General features: G+C 39.2%; 1 protein-coding gene across 8 annotated transcripts in view; it reads right to left on the bottom strand.

Annotated features, from left to right (window-relative positions):
• The window catches only part of ITSN1 (intersectin 1), a 246,668-nt gene that overhangs the window by 164,772 nt on the left and 64,026 nt on the right, over positions 1–17,870 (bottom strand). For all 8 annotated transcript variants that reach the window (XM_070455186.1, XM_020892645.2, XM_020892648.2 and 5 more), the window contains 3 exons: positions 13,326–13,385; positions 11,097–11,189; positions 10,055–10,118 (listed from right to left, as the gene is read on the bottom strand). In XM_070455186.1, the coding sequence (XP_070311287.1) occupies positions 10,055–10,118; positions 11,097–11,189; positions 13,326–13,353 (185 nt within the window). In that variant the 5' untranslated portion in view covers positions 13,354–13,385. The remainder of the gene's footprint in view (positions 1–10,054; positions 10,119–11,096; positions 11,190–13,325; positions 13,386–17,870) is intronic.

Raw genomic sequence — 17,870 nt, 5'->3', positions numbered from 1 at the left:
ATTGCACGTCTTTTCCTTGTCAGTTTAAAAGAGCTCATTGTACATTACATATCAACTGTTTATCTGTCAGTTTCTGAAAGAATTTTTTAACTTTGTCCATTTTGTATAATTCTTCAGCATACAGAAATTCTACATCTTTATACATGTAAAATACTTCTTTGATCACATAGCTTTCTTTTCTAAGACTGTATTACTTTATTACATTTGAACCTTTAAACCAACTGTAACTGAACTATGCACTGAACTGCACTGCATATATGTGTGGTATATTACCCCAGGGTTCAACCAGATTTCCATCAGATAGATGGATACTTAACTTTCCCAGCAATATTTAGGACCCAATCCATCCTTTTCTCGCTGAAGCAGAAAAAAATTTTTGTGGTTTATTAAATGTTTACATGAAATGAGATCTATTTCTGGATTATCTACTCTGAATAATTTCCAGGTCAACGTGACAATAATCTGACTGCACTGATTCCAGTATCTGGCAAGGCTTATTTTAAAAAAAACTTGTGTTGATGTTTGGAAAAAACCAACACAAACCTTTCAATTAAAAAAATAAATAAATTTAAAACAAAAGGAACTTGTTGGATGAACCTAGAGATTGTCATACTGAGTGAAGTAAGTCAGAGAAAGACTAATATCATGACATTGTTTATATATGGAATCTTAAAAAAAAAAAACTAACAAGAACAAGAGTAAAATGAACTCATCTACAAAACAGAAATAGAGTTACAGATGTGGAAAACAAACGTATGGTTACCAGGGGGTAAGGCAGGAAGATATAAATTGGAAGACTGGGGTCGACATATACACACTACTGTAGATAAAACAGATAACTAATAAGGACCTACAGAATAGCACAGGGGACTCTACACAATACCCTGAAATGGCCTACGTGGGAAAAGAACCTAAAGCAGAGTAGACACATGTGTACGTATAACTGATTCATTTCACTATCCAGCAGAAGCTAACACAACAGTGTAAATCCCAATAAAAAAGTTTTTAAAAACTTGCTTGGCTATTCAGACGTTTCTTTTTCCCTATGAACTTTATTTATCTATTCTACAAACAACTCTCTTGAAACCCAAGATGAAACTGCATTAGATATATTAATTTTTATAGAATTGACATATTTATGATAGTTTGTCCAAAGAAAAGAGTACATTCAGTTCTCCTAATGTTTCCTTTAAAAAGATTACATCACTTTCTCCATATAAGTAATTACTATTCTCATTAAATGGGGTCTTAGGAATTTTATCATTTCTGGCATTCAAACAGAACATGTTCCTTACTTCCATATTTAGATGCTTATTTCAAGCACAGAGACAAATTTTGCTTTTAATAATCATTTCTGCTGGCTGATCAATCTTACCAAACTTCTGCAAAACTTACACAATCACCTAACCAGCAAAAGAGTTAGCTTTCGTTTCCTATAATTATACCATTTCTCTCTTTCACTGTTCTTACTATCTCCACCAGATTACTGAGTGAGCATTCCAGCTTAGTTCTGAGTTTAAGTTAGATGGCTGCAGTGTCTCACTGTTTAGTGTAATATTTGGTACTGATTTTTAGAAAGTAATCTGACATATTTAAGCGGTTCCCTTTTCTACTTATTAGAAATGCTTGCCATACATTTTATCAAATGTCTAATCAGCACCTGATGACCTGATCACACACATCTTCTTTTTCCTTTTATCTGCTCATACAATATGGGCCCCCCTGGTGGCTCAGACGATAAAGAATCAGCCTGCAATTCAGGAGACCTGGGTTCACTCCTTAGGTCGGGAAGATCTCCTGGAGAAGGGAATGGCTTCCCACTTCAGTATTCTTGCCTGGAGAATTCCATGGACAGAGGAGCCTGGCAGGGCACAGTCCATGGGGTCGAAAAGAGTTGGACACTACTGAGCAAAATAATGTTGAGGGAATTCCTTGACCTTGAACTAATCTTGCACTCCTGGCATAAATTCAAGTTGGTCATAGTTTTTGTACATTGTAGAATTCCATTTGCTAAGACTTTGTTTTCATTTTTCTGTGTCTATGATCATAATTGAGATTGGTCTCTGGTTGCTCTATTTTTAGTCTGTTTTTCAGGTTTCATAAAGTAAGTTGAATCAATAAAATGAAATGGTGAGCTTTCTTTTACCAATTTTTCTTTTTTTGGTGACACTGTGCAGCATGTGGGATCACAGTTCCCTGACCAGTGATCGAACCCGCTGCCCTGCCCCACAGTACAAGCATGGAGTCTTAACCCCTAGATGGCCACAGAAGTCCCTCAAATATTTTTAAAAAGACATTCAGGTATTTCAAATGGTTTTCATGGATATAATAAAGGTTCCCAACAATCAATACTGACATGCATACTTTACAAAAAACAAACAGGCAGATAAGATTCCCACTTTCTATTCCCCACACTACTGCTCTCAAAACACATTTTCTAGAGAGAAACAAAAATATCTAGTGTGGGATAATGAGTAGGTTAGGGGAAAAAGACTTTCTAGTAATGACATAATTAGTAAAAGCCTCAATGGGAGAGGAGAGGAAACATGTAATGCTCAGATTCTAAACATCAACTAAAATCCCAAAACATTTGCAACGATTTTGTGTGATCTTTTTTAAAAACTTCTGCTCAACTAACATAACATAGCTGTTGGGATTCCTTGGTAGTAAAAATTCAAAGGTCTTTTTAGAATTATAGCAGTTACTCCTACAAAGCTCAACTCTCTCCAATCCCTCCTAAGACACTAGAAAAGAGTCGGAATTCTATTTCTCAAATTTTCTCTGAAAAAAATGATTTCAGCTATGCTATACACTTCACCTCCTGTGTGTGTGTGTATGCTCAATCACTTAGTCTGACTCTTTTCGACCCCATGGACTGTAGCCCGCCAGACTCCTCTGTCCATGGAATTCTCCAGGCAAGAATGCTGGAGGGGGTTGTCATGCCCTCCTCCAGGGGACCTTCCTGCACCAGGGATCGAACCCCTATCTCCTGCATTGGCAGGTGGATTCTTTACCACTGAGCCACCTGGGAAGCCCACTCAGGTCTTGACCCCAGAAGACTAACGAAAAGTCTGAGAATCCTGAAGCTAAATTCACACAACTTCCAAAGTTAAAAAAAATATGATAAAAAATATTTTTAATAAAAAGTAAGTGAAACAATATTTATGACTCTTGAATACAAACTGATCTTAAACACGATGTTTAGTCTGATATTAAAATCTATATATAACAACAGGCATGGTGGAGATGAGAAAAGGTCCACAAGTATACTGGATACTAAGGGTAAGCTTTTTGTTCAATTTGTACAAATAAACCACAGGTTGCTCTTACATCCTATGGGAAACAGTGTTTCAACTTCAAGCATAGGAAAATCTGGCAACACCTGCAGAACTACCTATGGATTTACTCTTTGATGCAGCAATTCAGTCCTATGAATTTACCCTGAAGGTACACCTCCAACAACACAAAAACACATGCTTTAGCTCATTGTTCGCTGCATTGTTTATAACTGTAAAATATTAGAAATAACCCAAATGCAGAAAACATAGGAGATTGGTTGAATAAACCATGGTATACCATTCACAATAAGTATTATATAACTGTAAAAAGAAAACAAAGATTTCTATGCAATGATATGAGTGATTTCTAGGATATGCTGTTAAGTGAGAAAAGGAAAGAACAAAAGAACATTTATAGGAGGTCACTTTCAAAGTAGAAGGAAGAGGAAATAATTTAAATTCACATACATATTAGGGACACGTTTTTTTCCCACAGAAATAAACAACGAAAGGATAATAAGCTTTTGGAACCTTGTTAATGTGTTACATATTCAAAAAATAAAATTAAGTCCACAAAGATGAGAGCAGATCCCTGAACTGAATAAAAACGAAACCAAATAAACCTGGGGTCGGTGGGGGGTGGATAAACAGGGAGATTGGGACTGACATATACCTGCTACCATACATAAAACAGATAACTAACAAGGGCCTGCTGCACAGCACAGAGAACTCTACTCCATACTCCGTCATGACCTACACGGGAACAGAATCTTAAAAAGAGTGGATGTGTGTCTATATACTAGCTGATTCACTTTGCTGTTAGCAGAAACTAACACAACACTGCAAATCAACCATATTTCAACAAAAACTAATTAAAAACAAAACAACAACAAAAACAAAGAAAAACACAAATAAACCGAGTAGCATTTTGAATGAGTACGTGTCCACATAGAAGAAAAAACTTATTCAAGTAACTTCTAAACACAGCACTTCACACATCCTCAGTCTGTAAACCAAAGAACTATGAGGTAACCTTGAATGTCACTGAATAGGTCTGGGGTTTGCGGTGGACAGGCATGTAGCCCTTCTGAAACTTAACCTTGTCTGTATCACAGGATTCAGGGGAAAGAAGGGCCTGTCTTTGCTCCATCTCATTCACTGCATCAGACAGTTCCTTTAGGAGGCCACCTCACCCCCAAAGGCTCATCGCAGGCTGCTCACCTCCCCCATCCAGATTAATCTGGTCCAGTCATTCACCATCTCTTTGTTTATTCACCCAACAACAAAAAAATTTTTTGGCTTTGCAGCACAGCTTGTGGGATCTTAGTTCCCCAACTAGGGACTGAACTCAGGTCACCTCAGTGAAAGTGCAGAGTCTTAACCACTAGACCGCCAGGGAATTTCCCAACAAATATTTTTTGAAAAGATCACTTACTAAGGTCTCCATTCAGGAACTGGGCTTACAACTAAGGTAAAGACAGGCAAAGTTCCTGCCCTTGTTTCAGTGCAAGCAGACACTCCACAAGAAAACCAGTCAGATTACTCAACATATTGATAAGTGCTATTAAGAAATAAAGCAAGGGGACTTCCCTGGTGGTCCAGCAGTTAAGACCTTGCCTTTCAAGATAGTGGGTGTGGGTTCGATACCTGGTTGGGGACCTAAGATTCCACATACCTCGCGGCCAAAAAAAATCACCAAAACATAAAACTGAAGCAATATTGTAACAAATTCAATAAAGACTGGTTCACGTAAAAAAAAAAACCTTATTAAAAAAAAAAAGAAATAAAGCAAAGCAATGGGAAAGAGAAGATGTGGCAGGAGCAGGTGGGGAGAGGGAAATATTTTATTTTTTGCCTTTTTAAACTTTTTATTTTATATCAGAGTATAGCTGATTAAAAAACAATGCTGTGATAGTTTCAGGTGACCAGCCAAGGAACTCAGCCATGCATATACATGTATCCATTCTTCCCCAAACTCTCCTCCCATCCAGGCTGATATATAACACTGAGCAGAATTCTCTGTGCTATACAGTAGGTCCTTGCTGGTTATCCATTTTAAATGCAGCCCTGTGTACATGTCCATCCAAAACTGAGAGGGAAGTACTTTAGACAAGTGCTCAGGAAGCCCTTCTCAGGGAAAGTGACCCATGAATCGAAACCTGATGGGTAATCAGCTAGATATGTAAGGATCTAGAAGAGCTGAATGACAGGGAGAGGAAACGCCAAGTGCGATGACCCTGCGGCATTTAAAGAATAGAAAAGAAGGTCAGTGAAACCAGAGTGCAAAAAATTAAGAAGGAAATAGTAGAAAATAAAAGAGGGAAACAGCCAAGAGCCCAGATTACATGGGCCTATGGCCTTGGTAACAACTTTGGGTTTTGTCAATGAAGAGTTTTAAATGGATTTACCTTTGCGGGGGAGGGGGGGTTTACTTTTTTGAAAGATTGTTGGGTTGCTGCTTGGAGAATGGAATCTAAAGGGACAAGTGTGGAAGACAGTCTCCAGTCAGGACTCTCAGATTGTGGGCACAGTTATTCGGCCCACTGTGACAAAATTCGGATGGTAGCAAAGGAGACAGAAAGTCAGGGGCCAGATTGGGGATACAGTCTGTAATGGAGTCAAAAGTATACGCTGATAGACTGGTTGTGGAGGGTAACAAAAGGAGAGCAATCAGGCATGGCTCCCACCAGCTGGAGAGATGCTCACGGCCATGAACTGAGACGGTGACGACTCAGGAATGCTCTGGATGACTTTTGGGGGGCCAGGGACCTTAGCAAACTGATCTTGCTGGGGCTGAAGGCCCTCCTGACATATGCTCAGAGGATCCTAAGATGTATCCTAAGGGGTGTTTGCCCTGATCCCTGCCCCTAATTTCTGCCTGTGGCTGCTGCCTCCTCTCTCAGGGCCTGTTTCCAGGCAGTGCTCCCTCTCTTCCCCTCACCTCTCTCCTTAACCCCTTCCATCCCCCCTTTCCACAGCCCCTACCGCCCCGGACTCCAAAGCCCCACTCCACCTCTTTGCCTTCCCCCTACCTTCCTTCTACTCAAGGCCCATCCGCCTTGTTCTTTCCCGTCTCCACACCAGCCTAGGTTGGAATGATGTTAAGCATTTAAGTTGCCAAAAGATAAGAGGATATTGGTGGCTTTCCTTTCAGCTCCTTAGCAGTAAGACAATTTCTAGGGAGATGAATCATCTCTGGTTACTGTTATAATTTGGCTTTAAACACACTGACTTGACTCCGTCCTCTGAGGGAGAATTCAGGATTTCCTGTATTCTTAATTAGAAACTAGACTAGACAGATACGTATCTCCAAAGTATTAGTAGGTTACAGTTCCCAAGCTCATAAATAAATTAACTGGAGTATAGTTTCTACATGAATTCTAAGCTATTCCCCAGCAGTCCCCATCACCTCTACATTTCAACTGTAGACTAGAGCAAAGAAAGAAAGGCGCAAAGAGAAAGAGAAACTAGGAAAAGTTCCTAATTCTCAATACAAAAATTTTCCTCCTCTCCAGAGGAGTGGCACAGGGACTGCCTAAAATCTAGACTCAAACCCTCTCCTCTACCAAAAGGGGCAGGGGGCCTTCCCTTTGACCCCATCAGAAAAACCAAGTGAAAACACAAGATTAGTATCAAAGATAGGGAGGAAAACCTACTTCATCAGGTCAGCTGTTATTTATAAACTTGAAAACCGAAATATGAAGAGGTGAAGTGCTGCTCAGGCTTACAAAGGGAATAAGCAACTTTACCGTGTGTGCTCAAATGCGAAGTCGAGTCTGACTCTGTGCGACCCCATGGACTGCGGCCCGCCAGGCTCCTCTGTCCATGGGATTCTCCAGGCAAGAATGCTGGAGTGGACTGCCATTTCCTCCTCCAGGGGATCTTCACCACCCAGGGATCAAACCTGCATCTCCCGAGTCTCCTGAATTGGCAGGTGGATTCTTTACCCACTGAGGCACCTGGGAAGCCTGAAGAAGCTGGTGCTAAAAGACAGATCTTCCTCATACTCTGCATCACACCATTCCAGCATCTTAGCAGGACATCTGTGCCTCATAAAATTTACAATGACCTTTCAAAGCTATTTCTTTTGGGAAAAGATACTTAGAGGTGTGTTTTTTTGATTGTTGGGTTTTTGGTTGGCTAGGAGGGGTCTTAGTTGCAGCATGTGGGCTCCAGTTCCCCAACCAGGGATCAAACCCCAGCCCCCTGCATTGACAATGTGGAATCTTAACCACTGGACCACCATGGAAGTCCCAATAGGTATGTAAGTGTGTTTTGTTTTGTTTCTTCCCCCTAGTAGTAATTCTTGGTGAAACTAAAATATGCCATCACAAATTTAACAAAATGTCAGAGAAGAAATTAAAGATAAAAAACATTTTGGATTTAACCTAAGTCTGCCAACTCACTATCTTCACTGTTAATATAATTTTTCACAATGAAAAGAAAAAGTTGGCAAAAATTATTTTAGTGCACTTTGGTAAACAAAACAGAAACAAAAAGAAAACCAGTTTTGTTATTTTTTTATTTTTGGCTTGTGGCATCTTAGTTCCCTGACCAGGAAGCAAACCCAGGTCCCCAGCAGTGGAAGTGCAGAGTTGTAAGCTCTGGACTGCCAGGGAACTCCCCCATGCCCCACCCCAATCCCTCCACCAAAAAAAAGTTTGGAAAATTAACTGTCTTAATTGAAAGAAGTGAAATTTATTAAATAATGTTTTGTTTTTCTCCATTATACTTATTAACATGTGACACTTTTTATGCTGTTATTGACCATCTCCTTCCACTGGATTACAATCTCTATGAAAGCACAAATTGTGTCAGTTTTGTTCACAGCTATGTCCCCAGCACCTACAACAGTCATTGGTCCACAGTAGTCATCTGACAGATATTTTTCCACTGCCGAGTGAACAAATGTTAAGTGAGATCTCCTTGCAGTAATTCATCACAAGACTGCTTCTTGAATGAACCTTCACAGACTGTAAACACAGTACAGGAGCAGGATTCCGTGAAAGAGATTAAATTTGTTTGGGAAAAGAGTCGTCTAGTGAGTGACCCTGGCTGATGGCATGAAACACAATCACAAAGCAGAAGTTTAACGCAGACATCACAAGTCTTTCGCATTCAGTCTCTGCCTGCCAGTACAGGAGATTTAAGAGAGGCGGGTTCAATACCTGGGATGGGAAGCTCCCCTGGAGGAGGGCATGACAACCCACTCCAGTATTCTTGCCTGGAGCATCCCATGGACAGAGGAGCCTGGCGGGCTGCAGTCCATAGGCTGCAGAGAGTCGGACACTTGGCGCAGAGAGTCACTAATTGACTGAGCACACTTAACCAACATGTCAGCGACCCTGTGCTCACAGATACATGAGTGTTCTTTCTGTCTGTCTACCTCTCTTTGTGTGTTTTTCTCTCTACTTGTTACTTTACTTAATTTCAAAAATGTTGTTTGATTTTTCTGCTTCAAATAGACCAGAACTTAGTACAAGAAGGGTATAATCGTTAAAAGGGGCAGTCTGGGCAGCCAATATGCTGACAACCAGGAAAAATAAAACAAAGCCGACACCAAAACAAGCACAGGAATCTGGTATCATTTAATTTCAAGTCAAATATACCCACTCACAAATAATACATAAATTCCCATGTAAGGTTTGTTATGTCAGAGCACAGTAAATCATTTTCATACTGATGACACTTATAATCAGGCTTATGTACTGTAGACTCCACTTAAAGGCAATAAGGAACTACGTCAACTTTTAATTTCCATAAAATTAAAAATATTTTAAAGTTAATGAACTAAGGGGACAAGCAATTAGTTGGATAATTCAGTCAATGTGGAACACCCAATCCCTGATGATGATAGCAGACACCTTCCTAAAGTTTTGAGGACCTGTAATGTGCCAGGGCCCACACTAAGGTCTTTGTATACAGTGTCTCTGCTAAACCACTCAATACTCCTATAAATAAATATGCATCTTTCCATTTTCTAGATTTGAAAACTGAAGCTGACAGGGAGAGAATAAATATATGTTCCAAACCATAAAGATAGATAGTATGTACAGATGACACGAATTACACATGTGTTCTTTTCACTACAGCAAGCTGTCTCCACAACACTAAGAAACCCAGGGAAATAAAGAATCAACTGTAAGAACCATCCATTGCAGGAAAGCATGGCCTCTGGGCCAAAGAATTCACCATAGCTTTCCAAAGTCATGGACCTAGTACCCAAAATGATATTGGCCACTCTTTATCATTCACTCTCTCTCCACTGGTTTCCAAAGACTGAGTACTTATTTGTGCCAGTTAATCAAGTGATTCACCAATATTTATTATGTGCTCACCTTGTACAACACTGTAATAAATACTGGTTTTTTCACTCTTTCATTGGTTATTTCCCTATTCAGCCTCAAATATTTTCTTTGCATTTTATTCAATGAAAGATACAATACCATCACATTATAAACCAAGAAATGTGGGACACTCAGTTGAGTATGGGTGATGAGAATGAAGCCAAAACAATTGATGAGAAAATATCAAAATGCAGATTTCTCAATTGGAAGTCAAATTTACAAGCAGTGTTATCTTGCAAATGTCACCACTTTTTCTTTTTTAAGTTCCATATCAGAAAGATAATTTTCAGAAGTATTTCTCTGGAAAGGTGGAAGCATATTTCAGACTAGAGATACACATTTTCCTTCTATAATTTAAGAAATTAAGATTAGATATTACTGAACTATTTTTTTTTTATAACCTTCTGTATATATGAAGCTCCAACTTACCATATTTGTGCTAAAACAGGCTGAGGTAACCCAGATTGAAAAAAAAAGTTTCTAGCTTGATCACCTGTAAATTAAATGGATAAAGTTTTAGAAGAAAATAGTGGATGGCAGAAAACTCCTATGTCAAAATTACAAAAATGAAAGAGGCTAATAATCTAGTAAATACGAAACTTAATACATTTTAAAAGCCAAATGATAAGTTTATAAGTAACAATAAAATAATACATCAGCATTGACTTTAGAACATAACACTTAAAAAGAAAATGTCTACCATTATGTAAGGGTAGACTGTCTATGTTAATAAATCTACTAGAAATTAAAATGGTAACAGCTACATATTACAACAAAGTGTACCTACAGGAATCCCCAAGAAACTGATGACCCATACTTCTACTTTACAAAAGAGTTCTTTGTTATTCCCATATACCTACACTTCAAATTTTTGGTACTGCTAACATTTACAGAAAATGAGTAACAATGATCAAAAGAATCACATCAATGACTAAGAATTAGTAAGTTAAAGAGAACTGAGACAAATATACACAAAAACAAGTCTCCAGGAAATCGAGATTCCATTTTTTCTAAATCTAATTCCTGAAAAGTAATCAAACAGGAAAGAAACTAGAAAAGGCAAAGTACAAAAGAATCTTTAAGGACACAGAAATAAACAAAATGTTTTTAAATGTTCACATCTCTTAATTTACTAAAGTTTCTCAAGCCAAGTTCAAGGTCAGAATTAAGGAAGTGTTTTTACTCAAGGACCACAGTCTAATGACACAATCACTTCGAGAATGTGAACTATTAATTTAACCAATTCCCACCAGTGATATGCCTAAAACAGTGACTTGGCATCCATTAAAAATTGCAGAAAGGCTTGAGTGCATCGGAGGAAAAGTAACTGTGAAATACAGAATCCAGGCTAAGTCAAAATAAGTAAGGTATACCCTTGGTCATAGGTGCCCACCTTCACTCTGCATAATAGATTTTCCACAGATATATGCACTATGGTAAGTAAAAATGTAAAAATACTGACTCCAATTACCAGTAATAAATCCAGATATTGGCTTTAAACTATGGAACTGTTGATCATGTTTTGCTCTTTCCTCTACAGTTATGGCCCAAATATCCAGGCTGCCTACAAGCCAAAGAAAAGACAAAGGAATTATTCAACGAAAAAAGAAAAACAACGTGCTCACACAGTTTCCACAGCACTTATGTGGTCAGTATATTATAAACCATTTGATAACTTACCATCTGTTTGTCCTTGAAAGTTGTGAATACAAAGTTAGAAAACTAAGAGTAGACACACACACAGTACTATGTATATAACAGATAATAATAAGGACTGTACGCACTGGAAACCACTCAATACTCCGTAACGTCCTATACAGGAGAAGAATCTAAAGAGTGGATGTAAGTCTGTGTGTGACTGATTCCCTGTGCTGGACTGCGGCAAGTAACACAACACTGTGAACCAACTTTACTGCAACAAGATAACTTTTTAAAAGAAAACAAAATGAGAAAGTAAGAGTAAAGCAAGAAAAAAAAAAAAAAAGACATTAACATACATTCTTTGTGAAGGTTATGGAAAAATTGAGCTTCACTAAATTAGTATTCTACTTGATTCCATGAAAATCTTTTTGGAGTGATAAAAATACTCAAATGCTAGACTGCAGTTAACTTTTATAGAATGTAGATTATAACTCACTGAAACTGATTTTAAAAATGCGAATAAGTATCCTGGGGGAAAAAAAAACAATGACAAACCAGAGAAAGCAGGGTTAAGTTCTTCAGTTACAACTCATGGGCTGACCAGGTGCCCCCTCATTTCTGAGACTATCTTCACTTTAGGGCTCCACCAGGCTCCTCTGTCCATGGGATTCTCCAGGCAACAATACTGGAGTGGGTGGCCAGACCCTTCTCCAGGGGATCGGCCCAATGGAGGGATCAAACCCATGTCTCTCCTGCACTGGAGGCATATTCTTTACCATCTGAGCCACCAGGGGAGCCCACTTTAGTACGAGGTCTCCTTACATGAATTCACCAAAATAACTCTCGATTAGACATAGGAAAAAGGCTTTCAGAAGTTCAGGCGTTTTCCCAAATGGTGGGAACAGACAATATGTGAAGGGGCAGGTCTGATATGACAGTGATAGTCAGAGCAGCCATTCATTCCATCACTGGCAATGTACTTGCTGAATTCCTTGTATGTGCCAGGCACTGCGACAGCCGTCAGGGAAAAGAGGGCGACCCAGGCAGATAAGCTCCCTCACAGGTCCTACAGTCCTCAGCGTCTGGGGCCCTGTCAAAATTCCTCGAGTAAAAGCAAACCCCGACAAACAAACAAACAAAACAAAAACGTGCTCAGTGATTAGGAAGGGGCACAAAGACAAAACACAAAATACAATAGTAACATGAATGGTTTTGAAAAGATTCTGCACTAAGAATCCCACAGAGACTTTTCCTGATGTGATCACAGGAATGAGGCTTTGGGACGCCTTACTCTCTTCATGGTGACCGGGTGCGACAGTTGCCAAGAGATACTTTGGCAACTGTATCTCTTTAAAACAAAACAAAACATGGACAGTTAGCAAAACCAACATTTAACACTTTCCTAATAATCTTAGGGAAGATTACCTGAAAAACAATTTTGTGTTGATTGATATTTCAAATAGATAAACTAAAGTAAAACAAAAATTCCATGCTTCAAATCCAGTCTTCCAAACAAAGTACAGAATATAAATGACCCAGTCACCTAAACAAATAAATTGCAGAAAATAGCAAAACAAACTGAGATGGGGGGAGGGGGGTGGTTCACTAACAAAGCAACTAAAGAGACGCATGAACTAATTTCACTGTGTCTTGTTCAGACACTGAGTTGAACCAACCAACTGTAACAAAAAAATAACACCTAAAGAATATTAGGGAAATTTTTAACTGTGACTCCATAGCTGAGGACATTAAGGAATCACTATAGATTTCACAGGAGTGGTAACAGTATTCTAGTTATATCTTTAAAAGTGTTACCTTTTAGAAACATCCACTGAAATATTTGTGGATGAAATGATCTGATATATATGCGAGGTGCTCAAAAGAATCCAGGTGAATCAATACTGACCATAAATTGATTGATAATCACTGAAACTATGTGACAGGTTGATTATACTATTCCCTCTACTTATGTGAATATTTGAAATCTGCCATAATACTAAGTTTTTAAAAAAACAGTTCCAAAGTACATTAAAAAAAGGAAAAATCTTTGAAAACTTACCACCAAAAGGTGTGGGAAACTGAGCCATGGTTCTGTTACTTTCACCTTGCTAATCGACGCCTGTAATTGAAATGCAACATTTAAGTTTATGAAAACTTCACTTCTAGGTACTTATAAACACACTAACAGGTTGTCTTTAATGACCTGAAGACTAACACTAGAGCTAGGGGATAACATTGCAAATGAAGGTTACCGCTAAGGGTTCACTCATTCATTCCTTCTCTGTACAGTTTCTTAGTCCCAGGTGCAGTGATGGGCACTAAGGAATGTGGATGAAAGCCTCTAGGGCAGCAAGAAACTCTCAGTCTGGTGAGTGATCCTATACTATTATCCCACTCATTACATTGTTGTATTTGTTATTTTTTAAATCTATCTTTTCCCTAACCATCACATATACTAATCCATCTGCTTGATGGTTATAACCGCTGCTCTTTTTCATTAACACTAGTGCATGCAGTACACTGTCTTACCTTCTTCTTCTTTTTTTTTTTTTGGTGACTCTTTGTGACCCCAAGAACTGTTATCATCAGCAACAAACACTGGAAGTCATTTTTCCTGAAGCAGCAGGCCCACTTCATTTTTGAGAACACACACACACACACAGGATGTTCTCAGTCCTGTCTGACTCTTTGCGACCTCATGGACTTTAGCCCACCAGGCTCCTCTGTGGAATATTCCAGTCAAGAATACTGGAGTGGGTTGCCATTTCCTCCTCCAGGGGATATTCCCAACCCAGGGATCAAACCCACCATCTCCTGTGTCTCCTACGTTGGCAGGCAGATTCCTCATCACGGAGTCACCTGGGAAGCCCAAGTACATGCTGTGAGGCATGGGTGAAGAACTAAAATTAAAAATCTCACATAAACTATTAAAGATTTCCATGTTTAGGACCTCCCTGATGCTACAGTGGATAGGAATCCGCCTGCCAATGCAGGGGACACTGATTAGATCTTGGTCTGGGAAGATTCCACATGCCTTGGAGCAAATAAGCCTGGGCACCACAACTCCTGAGCCCTGATGCCTAGAGCCTGCACTCTGAAACAAGAGCAGCCATCGCAATGAGAGGCCTGAGGACCACAGTGAACAGCAGCTCCGCTCACCTCGACGAGAAGGCAGCCCCGCTCATTACAACTAGAGAAAAGCCTGCGCAGCAATGAAGACCCAGCACAGTCATAAGTAAGTAAATAAAGAGAACTTAATGGAACATTTGTGAAGTAGTTAGCCTGGAAAACTAACCAGAGTGAAGCTGGGCCGGGGCGGTGGTGTTCTGTCCCAAACAATAAAAGCACTGGTAGACAGAAAAGACCACAGAAGGGAAACCAGTGGATTTGTTGTTTCAAAGTGTCAAAGCAGACCACAAGGAAACTGAATGTGGGAAATAAGCTTAATAGAATTTTGCCAGATAAGTCCAAAAAGCTTTTATTTTTGTACAAAAAAGCAAAGTGTAAGCATTTATCAAATGGAAGTTGAAAGTCTTATATTTAAAAAAAAATCTAACTGTGGTTTAAAAACACAAAAAAGGAGTGACTAAAGGCAGAAATTCAACCATACAATGGGATTTCAGCAGCTAAGGTGAGCTATCTATAACAGGGGTTACAGAGCTATCTATAATCCCCCAGCCCAAGACTGGTACTGTGAGCGGTGGACAAGCAAGCAAAGCCTCATCTGTATTTACAGCCACACCCCAACACTCACATTACCGCTTGAGATCGCAGATGACCGTGCCCTTGGAGGTATGTTTGAGACAACTTGAACTCTCCATGTGTTCTGGATTGAAGTCAAGGCAGGGTATCCTGAGATTGCCATAAAAGACTGCTTGCATTCCCAGCACCCTGTCTTTGCGAAGCATGGGATTAGGAGTGAACTGGACATAGCAAGGACACTTGGATGTCTCTGTCTCCCAGCATCCCCAGATGGGACCACCTAGTTGCAGGAGAACAAGCTCAGGGCTCCCACTGAGTCTGCATTATGGTGAGTGGGATAATTATTTCATTATATATCACAATGTAATAATAAAAGAAGTAAGAATTATCCTGAAACTGTATTTCCCTCTCTGGAAAAACTGTCTTCCATGAAACTGGTCCCTGGTGCCAAAAAGGTTGGGGACTGCTGATCTACAATGAAAATACACAGGAACGGAGGCTTCTACATAAAGGAAGCTAGAGATGGGTGATCTTCTCCCTGAGGAATCAGGGATGCAGGGCCATGGCCTCAGAGCAAATGCAGAAAGCTCACCAGCTGATGCAATACTTCAGGGGAAGATCTGTTCTTCATCAGAGAAGGCAGCCCCACACACACAAGTCTGTCCGCCCAACTTTATTAACACTCAGCATTCTCTTTCCTGTAGCCTTTTCTCTATAAATATACAATTATTTCCTTCTTTTGCACACTTTACATTATAATACATACTTTCCCCAAGTTGGGCTTTCCTGGTAGCTCAGCTGGTAAAGAATCCTCTCCAATGCAGGAGACCCCAGTTCGATTCCTGGGTTGGGAAGTTCCACTAGAGAAGGGATAGGCTACCCATTCCAGTATTCTCGGGAGTCCCTGGCGGCTCAGCTGGTAAAGAATCCCCCTGCAATGCAGGAGACCCGGGTTTGAGGGTTTGATCCGTGGGTTGGGAAGACCCCCTGAAGAAGGGAATGGCTACCCACTCCAGTATTCTGGCCTGGAGAATTCCATCGCAAAGAGTCAGACATGACTGAGCAACTTTCACTTCCCCAAGTTATTAAAAACCTTTCATAAACACATTGCTGGTCTTCCTTTTATCTTTTTAGAGTGAAGCAAACATTCCTATATTTACATATAAAAAATAGAAAAACACTCGGACTAAACATTGAGCAATCAAGAAATAGTAAATAGTAGTTTGAAAAGTTTGACTAAATGTTAGGATTTTTAAGCCAGAAGCTAAAAAACATGTTTGAGAAAAGTCTTCAACCTTTCTTCATTTCAGTCTGAGAAAGGGGAGCTAATCACAGAAAGTTACAAAATAAATATGATTCTGAATGTCAATATTTACATTAAAATTCAAATTTTAATGTATTTAAAGTAGAAGACACCTCTGTAAATTTCTATTTATAAAAGTGTTAGGTCATCCTTAAAACAGCATTTATTAAAATGTCATTTTGCACAAAAACTGTGTTAAAATACATTTGTTATTTGATTCAGTGTTTTGCTATCATAAAGGGAGATTACTCAGAAAATATTAAATGATTTCAAAAAACAAAATACAAAATATGTATAATTAGTCTCTAGCACACCAAAAATTTTTTTTTTAAATGGCAAAAATTAATCATGAGGAATAAAATTTCTAAATTCAATTACTGGCATAACTTAAAACTTTTAACTTTATATTAAATAAACTTTGTAAAACATCTTTAAAAATAGGTATGTCATATAATTCTTCCTAACTTCCTGGAGGTTTGAAAATTTTCTAACACATTATAAAATTAAAGGGGGGAATAGGTAAATATAAAAACGAGCAATGAGATGAATTAATTCAAACATACACTCATTCACAGAAAAAGAAATCCTCACAATTACACAATTCCAGTAATTAGCAGAATTCTAACAACCAAAACAGGACTTAGTTAAGGATTAGTGATCGAAAGACCAAAATGAGATTATGAACATACAGTATCTGTTTTTATACTTAATTAATGCCCATACTCTCACAAAATCTCGGAATCATCTTATATAAAGAAGCAAAATGGGTGAGAGGACTTGGGAGCCTGGGGCAGTACTGAACTATGCACAGAATAGATAACTGATGAGAATACGCTGTTTAGCACAGGAAACTCTACTTAATGCACTGTGTGAACCTCACGGGGATATAGTCCAACCGGGAGGGGTACATGTGTGTGTGAGGCTGGTTCGTTTTGCTGTGCAGTAGCTCAACTAGTAAAGAATCTACCTGCAGTGCAGGAGACCTGGTTCTATTCTAGGGCTGGGAAGATCCCCTGGAGAAGGGATAGGCTACCCACTGCAGTATTCTTGGGCTTGCCTGGTGGCTCAGACGATAAAGAATCTGCCCACATGCAGGAGACCCAGGTTCAATCCCTGGGTTGGGAAGATCCACTGGAGGAGGAAGTGGCGACCCACTCCACTGTTCTTGCCTGGAGAATCCCATGGACAGAGGAGCCTGGTCCATGGGGTCGCAAAGAGTCGGACATGACGAAGCATAGCACAGCAAAGAAACTAACAGAACACTGTAAATCAACTACACTCCAATAAAAATTCTTCTTTTTTTAAAGCAAAAGGGAAAAGTCCCAACAACTAGACAAGCAAAGCCTACAGAAGAGGTAGAGACTTGAACTATGCTGTGAACACACCACTGACCTATGTTGGTTGCCAGATTCCTAACCAGAGAATAGTTGGTCTCAATATTTAAAGACATCATCTTAGTAGAGAAGGTATTTTATGTACAATGGAACATTTATAAGCAAATTAGGCTTATATTCTCCCCACTATTCTTCTTGTTGTTGTTTTTGTTGTTTAGCCACTAAGTCCAGTCCAAATTCTTTGAGACTCCATGGACTGTATCCC

This window comes from Odocoileus virginianus, chromosome 25, assembly GCF_023699985.2.
Source record: "Odocoileus virginianus isolate 20LAN1187 ecotype Illinois chromosome 25, Ovbor_1.2, whole genome shotgun sequence".
NCBI lineage: Eukaryota > Metazoa > Chordata > Mammalia > Artiodactyla > Cervidae > Odocoileus > Odocoileus virginianus.
This window is presented reverse-complemented; position numbering and strand designations above follow the sequence as displayed.